At 39.3% G+C, this 16,648-nt stretch overlaps 2 protein-coding genes across 2 annotated transcripts; both read left to right on the top strand.

The window, feature by feature from the left end:
- The first annotated feature begins 4,965 nt into the window (after positions 1–4,965).
- Positions 4,966–5,859, top strand: LOC115727004 (lachrymatory-factor synthase-like). Its single transcript, XM_030657109.2, has one exon. The coding sequence runs from the start codon at positions 5,131–5,133 to the stop codon at positions 5,668–5,670; it is 540 nt and encodes a 179-aa protein (XP_030512969.1). The 5' UTR covers positions 4,966–5,130; the 3' UTR covers positions 5,671–5,859.
- Positions 5,860–15,265: 9,406 nt separating this feature from the next.
- On the top strand, positions 15,266–15,969 carry LOC115750099 (lachrymatory-factor synthase-like). The gene has a single exon (XM_030687265.2). The coding sequence runs from the start codon at positions 15,283–15,285 to the stop codon at positions 15,805–15,807; it is 525 nt and encodes a 174-aa protein (XP_030543125.1). The 5' UTR covers positions 15,266–15,282; the 3' UTR covers positions 15,808–15,969.
- The last annotated feature ends 679 nt before the right edge of the window (positions 15,970–16,648 follow it).

The raw sequence follows: 16,648 nt of genomic DNA, 5'->3' as shown, positions 1-16,648 counted from the left end.
ATGAAACTGTACAGGTCGGACGGGGAGGTGTCGAGCAGGACGTCGCCGGAGGAGAGGCAGGAGATGGAGAAGGAGAAGGGGCGGTGTTGCAGAGTAAGAAGACAAGGTCGGAGGAGGAGGCGGCGGCAGGACCACTGATGATGTCGGCAAGGGCTTCCCATCAGCAATTATTGGCGTGTGTGATTCGGACTTGAAGACGACCGCCCGCTTGGAAGCTAGAAGAAGACCATCACGTAAGACAAAACTAAAGTGACGCTATAAATTATGGGCAGCGCTATTTCCACCCCTATTTTAGCTTCGACACTCCTTTTTTAATTAACATACCGACATACCCTTCTCTTCTCTCTTCAATTTATTTTTACTTTCTTTATGAGGCTAGTCCACAAAGTTGCCTTTATTTCTATCCTATTTCTCATTAATTTCATAATACAAATGCTCCATTACACCCATCATGATATCAATTTATCATATCTTATTATCATTTTGCCTGGAAGTTATTGCCAATTTTAATTTATGGACTCATAATTCTATTCACAAGAAATTTTTTATATATGATAGCTTATGAACACAAAATTATTTGCCATTTTATCTAAATAGTATGAGTGAAACCTTATCTCAAAGCCAAAAATTAAAGTTTGATTTAATTATTTAGCAGCTCTTGATAAAAAATATGGAAAATAAAAATTGATCAAAATATGAAAAAGGCAATCTGTAAAAAGCATTATCAAATGTCAAACATATTTATATTAGATCATATCTAAACATTAACAAAGGATTAACACAATGAAACAAACATGAAACTTCTTGATCTTCAACCCTGTTATGAAGAAAATAATCAATATTGATTGTAAATTCAATTCTCATAGCAAGTGGATCAAAAATGTTAAAATTTGCATAAAATTTTCCCCTAAAAAAATTTGAATCGAGTTTGAAAGTTAAGAATGTGTAAATAAATTTTCAACCCCATCTTGCAATTCATATTAAAATATGAAAATCATAAATCGGCGATGTTTAACTTTAGAAACTTACAAATTTATTATGAAAAATACCGACAAGGTCAAAATCCGCTAGATAATTAGATTGAATTTTAATTTTCAACTTTGAAATGAAGTTTCAATCAGACTATTTGATGAAAATAGGTATTTAAATGTGTGTTCATAAGCCTTTATAACAAGAAATTTCTAACCTTTCATATAACTTTTGTAATTAGAAAAATGGTATCATAAATTAAAAATAACGTCCTTCTTTAGCCGAAGTGATAACATGTTAATGATAAAATGATATTTTATTAGGTGTAATTTGACATTCATATTGAGAAATTGATCATTTAAGAGATAAAATACAAATAATGTCAGTTTTGTGGATTAACCTGATGAAGAAAGAAACAATAAATTGGAGAGAGAGAGAGAGAGAGAGAGAGAGAGAGAGAGAGAGAGAGAGAGAGAGAGAGAGAGAGAGAGAGAGAGAGAGAGGTATTCATGTAAGTTAACTAAAAAAAAGGAGCGGCTTAGCCAAAATGGAGGTGGAAATAGCGCTACCCTGAATTAATATACTGAAGCCGAATTTCCGAAAAAAAAAAAAAAGAAAAAAAAAGAAAAAAATTTTAAAAATACTTTTAAAAAATTATTAAAAATTATCCACGTCAGCACTGCATGTCTACGTGGCATCGCAAGCATCCATGTGAGCGTTTTCCCATCAAAATTGGCTGGATGGACTAAATTGATGTCAATGCAAAAAGGTTTAGGGCTAAATTGGTACCAATGCAATAGATTTAAAAAAAAAATTGATACTTTTCCCCCAACAATGAACCTAACCAAAAAGTAAATGGTAATTTTATCTGGAAAAAGTTGCCTAATCACTCATATAGACATTTGGTAAATTTATACAAGGCTTGATAAATTGAAGGCATTGGTAAAAAAGACAAACGAAAGTTAATAAAAGATCAGAATATTTGATAATTTGCATACTATAAAAATGAGTCGTTAACTTCATAAAAGTATCACCAAGTTAATGATATGTTACCGGAAAATCAGTGTCACTGTCATTTTTGACCAATTCTTTTTTACACTTACCAACTGCTTTAGAATTCTACTGGAACGGAAAGAAAACCCGTTGGCTCATTCGTCTTTGTGTTGATCCTTACAGGCTTCTTGAATCTTCTATTTATCTACTTCTTTTCCTTTGATTTGTTATTTTTATTTATTTTTTTGTGTGTAATGCAGCTTTGCTCCTTCCTTTCTTTATTATTAATAAGAATTTCCTTGTTAAGACCCTATGAATTGATTGAAACCTTAGATTCATACTATAACCGCGACTATTCAATAAAACTTCAAACTAAGTCCAAAGATTCCCCAAGTAAGAACCATTGGATCATTACTTATTCAGTGAATAGAAATGTTGCCTAAAAATTCAAAGAAAGTGTTGTGCTTGATAAATAAAAAAAGGGAATTTTTTGAAAAAGAGGAAAAATTAATCTTTTGATTTATAACGTTTTGGAAAAAAATTTGGAGTCCGGTCACAAGATCTGAATATTACGTATGAATAATAAGTGATCTATTTCGTGCTCCGGATACTCGAATGAATATCCGACGAGGTAAAACCATATATATTAAGATGATAGACCCATTTCCTGTACTATCGACAGAATCAATTATCCGAGCAAAAAAAAAAAGATCAATTATAACAAGTCACACACTCATAGTCCGGAAATACAAAAAAAAAAAAAAATCCACGATCGAACTACAAAAAAAAAATGATATATTGAAATAAAAATCCGAAACCTAAATGCCTTACTTTGTATTGAAAAGATAAATGAAACAACATTAGTCGTCCTGTTTCGTTTTCCTCGTATCTTGATTATGATTCTGTAATACAAACTGAACTTTATGATCCGGGCCTATCCTCCAGGATCTTTGGTCGTCCCGGGTCTGACTTGAGCTAGACAACTGAATCCCCCGACTTCTCACGTCGATTCATATAAATATTCTTACATTCTCATTATTTTCAACATATAAAGTCAACAGCCGCACCGAAGTTTGAATATTTAGTTACTAGGTTTCTGTCAAACATTAATATAGTCGTCCAAGATTAATCGATGATCTAAATTGCTACACCTTCAATGCAGAATTCCCCATGGCCTGTAGAGAGATTCCGAATTTTCACTTGACCCAGCCTCAATTCTCGACGCTGCCCTCACGTTGATCGGAAGCTTTGTTAGATGGAATCCGACTTCTAAAATCGGGAGGGTCGGCAGTGAGACCTTACCTGAGCAATGGGTTCCGCCGGCCCGAGGCTTCCTCAAGCTCCACACCGCCTGTTCGTAGATAGACGGGCCTCGGAAGCTTCGATCACCAGTATTATTGGAGGACTGGAGCGGGACGATGGTGGCTGGTTTTGTGAAAGCAGTACGGCGCTCCGTCGCCTCAAATCGCGGAAGCCATAGCTGTGAGGGAGTCAGTTCTGGACTTGCAAGAGAGAACTAATATGCACGTGAGGGGCTGTAACTTCTTATCAATCTTTGAGTTTCACGGACCGACTTAAAGGCCCATAGACCATAGGGGATGTTATTGAAGATTGCCGGGTTTTGTTGGCCCAACTTGATAAGGTGCAATTTTTCCACGGTTCCCCAAAAACTAATCAAACTGCAGATTGGAACGCTAAGACCCATCGAAACAAGACTTCCCCCCTTCAATTGGTCATATGTACCCCCTCCCCCAACCTCTTTGGAATATTTTGTGCTCCGAAACTCACCTGTCTAGCTCTAGTAAAGCTTTTTTTTTTTGAATGGATGAATGAAAGTACTTTTTTCGAATTTTTTTTTGTTGTTTTTTGTGGAACATAATATAGCTTTTGAAATATTTATTTAGAGAAAAGATTAAAAGATCACCGAAGTAATGTCTAAACCCAATAATTCAAGGAAAAAATAAAATATTTTGGAACAATAGACTCGGCTAATATAATAGTTGGGAAACATAATAGAGATTGGCCCATGGGTAAAATAGAGAATTTCATGATAATTTCATGATATCTCGACATATATTTGTATACAGCCAGAATTTAGAAATGAGCAACAATTTCTAAAGGGACGTGGTTTTTCCATTCCTTTTTTGGCTATCATACTCCCCGAATTGGTGTTTTGACCAAATTATCCCTTGTATCTCACCTTTTAGCATATCATTCCCATTAACATATTATTAAATTTAAACGTGGATCTCATTTTGTGTTTACTTTTTTTTATTTTTCTTCCCTATCTCTCTTTTTTCTTTTTGTGTGCTCCTCATTTTTTTTCTCGTTGCCTTCTTCATGTAGGTCCTCCATCGTACCTCTAACCCCAGGGCCCCATTGGCCTCGCCGTTTGGACGCTTCTCCATCTTGCTGCTCTTCACGGCCTCGACCCGCCATCATCTAGACCTTCTCGACTATCGTTTACACGTCCATGAAGGGGCACAAGATTGATGAGGTGTAGCTCGATCCCATCGTGTGACCGAACGACTTTGAAGACGAAAATCCATTCATATGATGAACTTAAGGAACTTGAGAGAGAGGTGAGAAAGAAGCGGGCAACTTGACAATGCTCTCAAGGTGAAAATGCCGACCCTTTATAGTGGAGTAAACGATAGTTGAGAAGGTCTCGATGACGGCGGGTCGTGGTGGCTAGGTGGAGAAGTGAATGAATGGCGTGGCCAATAGAGCCTTTGGGTTGGAGGACATACGTGACGAACACCCAAAGAGAGAGAAGAGAGAGATAAGGAAGGAAAAGAAGAAAAAAAAAAGTGAACAAAATAAGGCCCACGTTTGAATTTAATAATTTGTTAATAAGAATAATATACTAAAAAGTAAGATTCAGAAGAGATATTGCTATCAAAATACTAATTCAGAGAATGTGGCAGTAAGAAAGAGAGTAGAAAAAGCTCGACACTTTCTAAATTCACTTACTCACTTTAATCATCTGACTCAATGGGACCACAAATTACAATATTCAAAGCACGAATTTCTAAAACGAAATGTGTACAAAGAGAGGGGGAATTTAGCTACCACACGTTTGGGCTTTATCTAATAAACGTCTCCATCTTTGCCATAAAGCCACCATCTCTCTCTCTCTCTCTCTCTCTCTCTCTCTCTCTCTCCTCAATGGCAGAAGAAACCCAACCAAGATGGGAAGGCAAGGCCATTGCTGAGCTGAAAGGGCCAACACCAGACCAAGCGTGGCCGTTCTTGGCCGATTTTTGCAACATCCACAAGTTGCTTCCCTCCATCGACACATGCCACCGAGTTGAGGGCGTCCAGGGCCAACCCGGCCTCGTTCGGTACGTCGCCTCCACCACGTCCAGTGACAACTCAGAACCGTCGAAGGTCAAGTGGGCCACTGAGCGGCTCCTCATGATGGACCCTAGTGACAAGTGCTTCAGCTATGAGGTCGTGGACAACAATATTGGGATCAAGTCCTATGTTGCCACAATTAGAGTCATGCCCATGAATGATGAGGATGGTAAGATGGTTGGGTGCATGATTGAGTGGTCCTTTGTGGCTGAACCAGTTGAGTGTTGGGGGCTCCAAGATATGAGGTCTTACTTTAATTTTTGCCTCCAATCTGTGACCAAGAAGATAGAAAGTGCAATTCAAGAAGCTAGTGGGGGAAGTGAGAAAGATGTGATATCTCTTGTTGATTGATTATGCAAGCTTTAAATAATTTTCCTATGATTTTGTTTGATCTCTCAAGGTTGTGTATTGCATTTTCTTGGAGATCTCATCTCAGCATGAATTTCCTTTTTCTTTGCTTCATCTTCTCTTCTGAATTGTCATTTGCGTACTGTTGATTAGATACTATACTTTCAATAAATTGTGTAGGCTTATCTCTTGCCCAGTTTCTTTGTATTGATTTTTTTTTTCCTTTTTGGCTTTTCATAATCCGTTGATCAGGTTCCTGATGATGAATCGATTATGATCCACGTGCTCACAATAATTAATTCACTTCCCCGGTCCTTATCCTTATCCGCTAAGCTGGCTTTTTGTTCCCTCAGAAGCCAATTTACTAATATATGTAAATGAAATCAATCGTTCACCATCTCATGTGTCCATGAGGACATTGTTTGAAGTGTGTAATTACTTAATGTTGTAATATGGAAGTTAATAGATCTTGCATTCAAACTTAATGCGAGAAAAAGAAAGTATCAAAGAAATCAATAAAGAATAATTGGGACATCGAAGATTTATGTGGTTCGGTCGAAGTATAAGTACATACTCCCAAAAGAGAGTCACACGTAAAGACATGTAATTTGCATCCGGAGAATTACAAAATTACAATTGCTCACTCGCTGTCAAGTGTTTACTAATCTCATACAACACGGAAAGATACAAAAAAAAAAAAAAAGTCTTAAACCTATTATACTTATGTCATTGTAGTTCTAAAACTTTCAATTTAACCAATTGAGTTTAAATTATTTTCACATTTTGTTAATTGAGTCTATCCGGACAAAATTTTGACAGGAAAACACCGACGTGGTGGCCTAGCCAATGCCAGTCCTTCCATGTGGTAGATAAACACTGATATGGACAACCTTTTAAATTTTTCTAAATTTTTATTTTTTTTTCTTTTTCTCTGAATCTATTTTATACTTTCCTTTTTGCTAGTGGCCAGCCTCAAGTGGTGGTTGAAGAGGGCCGGACGAGGTCACTCTCAATGGCCACAATAAGGTGACGGCTATCCTCGCTAGCCATAGGAGAGGCCAAGCCTCACCAGGGTGAGGATCGAGCTCGGCAAGGGTGGCCTCGGCACTCGGTTAAAAATGTAAGTAAAGAAAAGAAAAGAATAAAAAAATACTATTTTTTAAAATATTTTGAAATGTCCATGTTAGCACCGATCGTGTCTCGTCGGATGCTCAGTGTCCACATCAATAATTTTCGGCCAAGATAGAAATTGAAAAAATATGAAAATGTTTAAGATTCAATTGGCATAATTAAAAAATTTAAGACTGAATTGGAACAAACACAATAGGATTAGAACTTTTTTGACAATTCTCCCCATATAACATTCAAAGTAACCTTATAAGTATTATCTTACAATATCTTATCAAGAACTCGCTCAAAAAACTCATAAAGAAAAAGTCCTAACAATCTTCTTGTTTGCTATGATGTGTACTAATCAGGAAAAAATTTGTTTTTATATGTTCGTATGTGACTTGACGACTCAAAGTAGAAAATTTGGGCGTCTCGTTTTCATACATTTTTTATTATCTGAAACATGTAAACTGAACAACCTCAACAAAGCACCCTAGAGTTGCTCGTTTGAATAATTAATTATTCGATTTCTGTCAAACATTATGTTAAATTATGTTGCGAGTTTGTGCTGTTTACAGAACCCGATCCGGATGGATATATGTCCAGCTGCAATCGCACAAAGAAGAAGAGAGAAGTTCTTAGCCACTAAAAGAAAAAAGAAAGGGGCACACTTACTTTTTAATATCATTTTCTTTTTCTTTGTTAGCGCAGGAAGACCTTAGTAGAGAAGGAGACAAAAAGGCTAGGTTTTCTTTTTGTTTGTTGATTCCTAGACTACAGTAGTCACTCGTGGGAGAAAGAGAGGAAGAGTGATGGATTCTCTCTCTCTCAGCTCAGCGCTCTTGACATGACTACACATTGAACCTACACATTGAAGGCCCGAGTGGTTTCTTGAGAGTTGATAGCCGCATAGTGAAGGAAGTTGCGGGCTCCATCAACAAGAGTTTTATCCGCAAAGCAAGGGAGGTTCTCGAGGATACCGCAAAGTATACTCCTCAAAGGCGAGAGTTGAGTTTCTTTTGCTTGTTCGTGGGCAGTAGAGGCGATCGGTTCTCGATCTAATCCGATTCTCCTCAAAAATCGAGAACTGGATCGATAGTCTCGGTTCTCAATTTTTCAAAATTGGAAACCGAACCACCGGTCCGGTCGGATTTTCGGGCGGTTCCATTAGACTGGACACATGCAAAAATATATATATGTACAATTCCTAATATGGAGCATATGAGCTTGATTACTTTTAAAAAATAAAACAGAGTGTAACTAAAAAACCTTATACATATGAGAATAAAAAATAGAGAATGCCAATAGCTTTTTAATTTGGTAAATTTCTTGGACACTTTTTAACAGGTAAAGAGAGGGTAACTTTTTTTTTTTTTTTTTAATTTGATCCGTCCAGTCCGGGCGGTCCGATCCTGGAACCCTATGTTGACACATGATTTTGATCAGCTTTTCTTTTGAAAAAATCTTTAAAAATCCATAAAAATTCATAAAATCGAAAAATCAATTTTGGAATCTTGGCCAAGCTTAAGGATCCATTTTTGAACAAAAAATATTTTTCGATATTTTTCACATTTTTTAGTATTTTCCGTATATTAGAAAAATACACAAAATTCACAAAAAATAGCATTTTCGGCCTAAAAAATATGGAAAATATCCAATATTTTTCCTTTAACTCCCTCTTCATTTTGGCCATTGAAAAATTGGAAAATTCAACTTGGGGTCAATTGAGTCTTCACAAATGTGGACCTAAATTGAGCCAAAAATCATTTGAGATCTTTCTATTATTTTTCTTACTTTGAGTCAGTTATGACATTTGATTCTTACACCTTTAATTGCATTTTAGTCCAATCAATTTCAATTTTTGAGCAGATTGCAAATTGTGCTTCTTTGCATTTCCGATTTAGTCGTCGATTTTCAATTAGGGTCAAATTGGTAGTTTTAAAGGCGAACCCATGCATAAATGAATGTCGACCCACAAATTTTTTGGTGTTCTAAACACATTAGTAAGGTCAAATTGACACGAATCGATCGTTAATAACCCTAATTGAACACATTTCGTATGCGGGCTAAACTTGAGATTTGGGGTTTCTGCATGAATCTAAACCAATTTGACTCTAATGTATCATTCTTAAATGAAACACATGCTTTAGAATTCGATTTTAGTGTTAATTTTGCAGAAATTTGCCAAGAAATGGCCCGATTAGACGATTTTATGCAACATGGGTCAACTGGGTCAGAGATCCGACCTAGTCAACCCGTTGACCCGGATTCACCAAAGACCAATTCTGGTCTTCGTTTTCTCCTGTTCCTTGTGCACAGAATCACGAGAAAAAGGGAAAATGCAAATCAAAGTCCCGAAGGCGCAACCCAAACTTCGATCCGGAGATTGTCCCTTTACCCATTCTTTTCCGGCACCGACTCACCATGGAGTATGCCTGGAGCACGTGCGGTATGAGCTGGCATGTCCAACAAACTTGGTGCGCCATACCAGAACAAAAAGAACTGGAGAAGTGAATAAGAGAGATAGGGAGAGGAACAGAACTTCAACGATGATCGAGGGGGGAAGAAAAAGTGGCTACAACAGAACAAAAAAAGGGGAGAGCACAAAAGAAGAAAAAGGAGGGGAACAAAAAGCGAGTGGGGGGCTCGCAAAAGAGAAAGGAGGACGAGAGAGAGAAACGGGGAGGAGAAGAGAGAGAGAACACAACAGATCGGGGAGGCTCTCTAAAAGGAACTTCCGCCATTGTCGCAAGGGAAGCTCGAGAACTTGCAGCTCATTTCAAGGCCGATCCAGACGTTGCCGGACACCTCGACTGGTCCTGTTCGATTCATCTCAGTCCGAAGAACACGCGAAGTGTATCCTCCTTCGTCGGAGATCGCCTAAAGGTAATGTTCACCGCTCATCCCGAATGATATACTCTCATGGCGTAGCTCGTGCCGATGGTCATTTGTTTGAGCTTTCTAGTCCAGATTTCTCTAGAGCTTCTTCTGATCAAGTATGTGTGTTTACTTTGCATTTTCGAGGCTTAAATCCCCTGAACCGATCCTAAACTCTCGGAACTTTCTTGAGCTCTTGAACTCGTATCGCACCAAACCGAAGCCAATAAGCTACCAGGTAAGCTTTCGAAGCTTGTTCAAATTCTTTCTAGGCGTTTTCGTTGGAGGTTTAGCATCTAAGTTGCAGAACTTGCTTGCCGGTTCGGTGATGACTGTGTAAGTCAGTTTAGACTAGTTCAAGGCGTCTTTTTCTGGCTAGATCTGATATATGTAGATGAGGTTTGATCGTGAATTAGTTCGATGTGAAAATAGGGCGTTGACCGGTCAACGCGGGTTGACCCGGTCAACGCAGATGTGGCGCTGACGTGGTGGACACGTGGCAACCACGTCAGCAATTCGGTTATAACAGAAAATAAAAAAATAACAAACTTGATCCGACGGTTAGCGTGGTGCCACGTGTCGTGATCTGGGATTTTTGGAGAACAAAAAATGAATTTTCAAAATATTCTGATTTTTCAAAAATAAAAAAATATTTTGTGATCGCGCAGCCCAGGTTTGGCAGCGTGTTACTATTCTGATCGTTGGATCAATCTCCGAATTTCGGATAATAAATAAACAATATAAAAAAAAGGGAAAAATCCAAAAAAGGGCCCGAAGTCCTCATGTTTTTTCAAATAAGGGCCTGAAGTGAATGTTGTTTCAAAAAGGGGCCCGAAGTCTTCATTTTTTTTCAAATAAAGGCCTCAAGTGAATACTGTTTTAAATAAGGGCTTGAAATGATCATAAAATTTCAAAAAAGGGCCTGATTTAAGGGTATTTTAGTCTTTTCACTTATTTAATTTTTTCTTTTTTTATTATTCCTTTTGTTTTCTGTTTTCTCACCCAAAAAAAAAAAAAAAGGAAAATTGGACATTCACAAGCGGGAGGGCCGCCCCCTCCCGCCCGTGGCCGCCGGCCCACCGCCGGTGGGGGGGTCGGCGGGCGGGGCGGAGGCCGGCGGGGTCGCCGACGACCCCGCGACCCCGCCGGTCGAGGCGAGGGCCTCTAGCCCTCGCCAAAACCGGAGAGGGTCGGGCCCTCTCTCGGATCGGGTGAGGGCCGGCGGTCCCCGCCCGGATCGGGGACCGCCGGCCGTCGCCTCGAACCGGGCCGGGGTCGTCTATGCGGGAGTGTTTTTTTTTTTTTTTAATCGGAAAAAATAAGAAAAATGAATAAAAAAATTAAAATGTGAAATGACGGAAAGGCCCTTCGGGCCGGACTCTTTTTTGAAACATTATGAACACTTCGGGCCCTTAATTGAAACATTCTATGTCACTTTGGACCCTTTTTTGAAACATAGTTAATTTTGGGCCCTTAATTGAAAAAACAAGAGGACTTCAGGCCCTTTTTTGGATTTTTCCCTAAAAAAAATCATTTTTCGAATAAAAATAATACTTTTGATCGGATGGTTGTGGACTAGCCACGTCGTCAGATCTCGACCGTAGATCTGATCTAAGGATCAAACGGCCGTGGATTAGCCACGTCGTCAGATCTTGACCGTAGATCTGGTCAAGTGATCAGAGGGTTGTGGATTAGCCACGTGGCCCATCTCTGACCCTAGATTTGACTCCAGATCGGAGCGTCCAGAGTTTACCACGTGGCGCAATCTGAGACACACATCAATTTTTGGGCGGGATTTCTTTTAAATAGAATAAAAAAAATACGAATTTTTTGAAAATTCAAATGAAAATGTTGATGCGACGTCGTTTCGATGCCGCGCGGGTCCGAGTGTGGGTTTGGACCGGGTTGACTGGTCCGTTGACCGGGTTGACCCGGTCCGATTAATAATAAATAAAAAATAAAAAAAAATTGAAAAATCATAGAAAATTCCAAAAAATATTAGGAAAAATTGTAGAAAATTCCCAAAAATCCCAAAAATTCTCAAAAATTGAGGAATGGCTACAATCAACTAGCCAATCCTATTTTTGATATTTCTTTTCCTCATCTTTTCAAAAATGACAATTTTACCCCTCGAGGGCAAATTGTCCCCAAAAAATTCATAAAAAATTCCAGAAAATTCCAAAAAATATCAAAAATTAGGAAATGGGTCAGTTTGAATGGCCAATCCTATTTTTGACATTTCTCACTCCATATTTTTTTCCGAAATGACGATTTTGCCCTTTTTGGCAAATCGTCCCCAAATTTTTTCAAAATTACGATTTTGCCCCTCATGGGCGAATCGCTTCCAAATCACTCCCGATCCCCTCCTATGCTTTGAATACCCTTTCTCTAAGCCAATAGGGCTATACTAGGAATGCCACGCTAATTTGATGCGATTTATCCGCATGTTATGGATTCCTTGATTTGCGCATTTACTTTGATTGATTGTGATTGCTAGGATAATCATTCCCATCTGCATGAACTCCTAGATTTAGGATTCGTACCCCACTCATATGCATGAAATCCAAGGTTAGAAAATTCAATCAACTTAGGTACCGAAAGGGCGTTAACTCTGATAGTTGGCGTAACTAAGTCCCCGATCCCATTTCTCCGGTTCTCGCAGAATCGAATAGAAACTCCCAACTATTCGATAGGGTTTCCAATCGTACCTTCCACGAAACGATTGGTGGCGACTCCTTGACATGCACACGTAACACATGTCACTAGACCGCACCGAAAGGTCGACCACGTTATCCTCCGTCACGATTTGGGTAATGGGTCTTGGGAGAGACCCGCGTCCGAAGGTCCACACGCAATCGGGCCGGAAGGGCGACCCATTAGCCCACGATCTCCCGCCGACGAGATCGAGGGTCGCGACACCCTAGAACTAGGAACCGAACCGTTCCTTCTAGAACCGAAAATTGGACCACCGGTCCCGGTCCGATTCGGGCAATCCCGGTCCAAGCGGTTTGATTTGCTCACCCATAGTGGGCAATGCTTAAATACCCTATAATGATGCTGTGCACTTTTTAAACCCAAATGAGCTATGTATTTGTAAATACTCGAGATATGGCTTAATTTAGGTGTGGGATACATTCGAGCATGAGAGCAATTGTAAACTCTATTTCTCCGAATATGTGGATCATTTGCTTATTGGCTCTCTCCGAAGATATAGATTTCGACACGTGGACCGAATCACGTAAACCTTTGGTGTCTGTTATTGTTCATCGTTTATTTTCTCTAGCTCTCTCATATTTACTTAAATTGCAAGATCTTAGTTGATTTCTGCGTATTAATTACAATAATTGGTATTAGAGCTGCATGACAGCATTTTCTGGATTGTGATTTTGGGCTTTTTCTTGTCCGATTATTATTTGTGAATTATGTAGTCGCAATTATGTTTGGAGAGGAAGTAGAAATTGAGAAGTTTAACAGGGGGAACAACTTTGGCTTGTGAAACATTAAGATGGAGGCGTCATTAACAATTCGATGTTTGGCCGAAGCATTGGAGGCTAGGGATAAGTCACCCGAAATGATGAAACATATTTAAAAAGGACATGTTAATGATAAAGGCTAGGAGTATAATCATGTTGAACACATTGGATGAGGTGTTAATCGAGGTGGCCAAGGATAAGGATGCCGCAACATTGTGGGCTAAATTTTAGACACTCCATTTAACAAATGTTTTGAACAATGGCTTGTACATATTGAAAAGAATGTTTCAGTTTACATATACTGAAAGTACATCTATCAAATCTCACCTAGATGAGTTTAATAAAATCATGATGGATTTAAAGTATCTCGGTAAAATTCTTGATGATGAAGAACAAGGTATCATGTTGTTAGCCTTTTTACTAAAGTCGTGAGAGCACTTTACTGATTCACTACTGCAGGGGCGTACTATGATTGCTTTGGAAGCGGTAAAGTCTGCCTTGTTCTCTAAGGAGTGGTAGAGAAAGTTGCGATATGACGGTTTAGCGTAGGGATTTGACGTAGAGATCAACATCGTGGATCCAATAACAATAGAGGTAAAAACAAGACAATTCACACTATAGAAAGTTTAAAGGATTTATGAAGTATTTTCAGCATCACGAAGATGACCCCATCGGGAGAGATTGGTGGAAACCGAGAAATTGAGATAACAAGCGGATTGCCAAAAGTATTGTGGTGAATGTTGCCGAGGAGAGCACCAGTGATGCAGAGGCTATATTGTGTGTGACTACTAGTTTGTCAGGTGACTAATGGGTGTATTCTCATTATATGACACCTCGTAGGAGCTGTTTATCGCTTATCAAATGACAAATGGTGATAGAGTTTTGATGGAAAATAATGTGGTCTACAAGATTGTGGGGATAAGGACAGTTTGGATCGGATCGTAAGGAATGTACCGGAGCTCAAGAAAAACCTTATTTCTCTATAGACACTCGATGATATTGAATGTAAGTACATCGTTGTTGGTGCAATGACAGTGATGAAAGGGAAGAAAGTGAATACTTTCTATGATCTACAAGAAGATATCATAACCGAAGCTTCTACAATTTCATCAAGTGAGTCAAACTCTGAATTGACCCAGTTATGACATATGCGGTTAGGGCACATGAGTGAGATATGCATAACGATGCTGAGTGAGAGGGAATTGTCGAAGGGTCGATAAACATGGCAGTTAGACTTATGTGAGTACCGCATCTTTGGGAAGCAGTGGCGGATTAAGTTTACTATAGGTATTCATTCAACCGAGCAACTAGTTGAGTATATTTATCCGGATGTTTAGGTCTCATCCCCAATTCCTTCGAAAGGAAGTACTCGGTATATGTTAACATTTATCATCGATAACTCGAGGAAATTATGAGTATACTTGCTGAAGCACAAATTTGATGTGTTCGATTAGTTCAAAAAATTTAGGACATTGATTGAGAAGCAGCCGGACAAACAAATCAAGTGCCTAAGAATTGATAAAGGCATGAAGTTTTGTGGTAAAGCTTTTACTAAGTTCTGCAAGAGAGAAAGAATTGTGAAACACCGCATAGTACCGGGACACTACAACAGAATGGCACAACCGAATAGAAGAACAGAACTTCACTTGAGTGAGCTCGGTGCATGCTTTCGTATGCGGGATTAGGCAAGGAATTTTGGGCTGAGGTTGTAAACATGGCATATTACTTGGTTAATCGATCTCCATTTTCTACTATTAGGTGGAGAACTCCGGTGGAAGTATAGTCGGGAAAACATATTGATTATTCCAGATTATGAGTATTCGAATGTCCTGCGTATGCTCATGCAAGTAATGGCAAGTTTGAGCCAAGGTGAAGAAGTGCATATTTCTGAATTATGCTCATAGGATGAAAGGCTTTCGATTATGGTACACAGGTCTTAAATGTGTTTTCTACCTGCTCCTGGTCATTCAAAATTTATTAATATTCTTGCTATACCTGTCATGATTTCTTGACTGAAAGTTGTAGTTTCCCAATCACAACACGTGCCACGTTGAGATTCTTGTACATCCCCAAAAGTCTGTATATGTATGAATGTAAAGCTCTCTATTAACTCTCTTCGTAGATGTTTTGGCATAAAAAAAAGGAGCACTAAAGCATGGATCGAACGGAATCCCAAGAAGGTCACAAGTGGGAAGGCAAGGTCTCTACTACAGTCACAAAAGCCAGTGCAGACCAGATATGGTCACTCTTCTTGGATTTCTTCAACCTTCACAAATGGTTCCCCAGCCTTTCCGATTGCCACGGCATCCACGGCAAGAATGGCGAGGTCGGCTGCGTAAGATACTGCACCGGCTCCTCCCTATCGTCCAAAGGCACCGACAAGACCGGTGAGAATCGCCCTGTCAGCTGGTCCAAGGAGCGATTGGTCAGTATAGATCCAATCGAACGAAGGTTAAGCTACGAGATGGTGGACTCCAACATCGGATTCACTTCATACTTGTCGACGGTTAGGGTTGTCCCTAGCAACGTAGACGGGGAAGGTGGGTGCGCGATCGAGTGGTCGTTCGCTGTCGATCCGGTGGAAGGGTTGGCATTGGAGGATTTGGTGAGGAAATATGAGGTGGGGTTACAACGCATGGCTAAGAAGATGGAGGATTCGCTTGGGAATAAAATTAGCTGACAATTTTGACTTTGTTAATTGTGTTTGATTTTTTTTGTGTGTCCTGGTTTCTATGGTGTTGGCTTTGGGCGCTCCATTACTGTGATGCAACTCCATTTTCTCCCCATTACTCTGTTTTTTATCACGCACGTCGTTGTAAATGAAGGACATCATAACGTAAGAGACGTGCGGTGTTCGTGAACTGGTTTGAGTAGGTTCTTTAATGGATAAGTGCATCAAAAGTTGTTTGTACTTTGAAAAGTCACCATCACTGACCGCCGCCGTGGCCGCCAGACGCCGGTGAATGGCCTCCATCAACTACGGCCACCGCTACCTGCGTCGGCCCTCTCGTCAGGTCTCCTCGCAGTCATCAAAGAAAACTCTCATTTAATCATCTTGAAATGGAAAATGAAACTTGTTCCAAATCCAATCCCTTTGGTCAAAATGAGAAACCCATTTACAGATGTTTCAATCTGCAAGTTCTGATTTATGTGTCAGGGTGAAGTTAATCCTGACAACAAACTAAACACTTCGCCGATACACGAGCCCGTGGGAAATTGAAATTGACATGATTTTGCGCCCCATCTTTGTTTGTGTTTAATCTTCACTGACATTACATTGGATTCCGGACATAGCACCATTTTAATAAAATAAAAAAAATTCCCTTTTGTTTGATCGTGCTTGTAATTGAACATCTCATCGCACGATGAAACGGACTCATCTGAGTTCTTTAATCATGAGATTAGCTTAGTTGATGGAGTCAGAGATAATTACTCCCATCGAGATACGATTAATTTATATTGCTAAGAAGCAATATAGTCAATGGAGAATGACATCATGCTGCACATAAGCTTCCACTAAT

The sequence above is a fragment of the Rhodamnia argentea genome, chromosome 4 (assembly GCF_020921035.1).
Source record: "Rhodamnia argentea isolate NSW1041297 chromosome 4, ASM2092103v1, whole genome shotgun sequence".
Classification (NCBI taxonomy): Eukaryota; Viridiplantae; Streptophyta; class Magnoliopsida; order Myrtales; family Myrtaceae; genus Rhodamnia; species Rhodamnia argentea.
Note: the sequence above shows the minus strand (reverse complement) of the source record. Positions and strands in the feature narration are given on the sequence as shown.

Bases quoted from the DNA above. Each gene is read 5' to 3' on its own strand.
- LOC115750099 (XM_030687265.2), top strand. From the start codon at position 15,283: ATGGATCGAACGGAATCCCAAGAAGGTCACAAGTGGGAAGGCAAGGTC.
- LOC115727004 (XM_030657109.2), top strand. From the start codon at position 5,131: ATGGCAGAAGAAACCCAACCAAGATGGGAAGGCAAGGCCATTGCTGAG.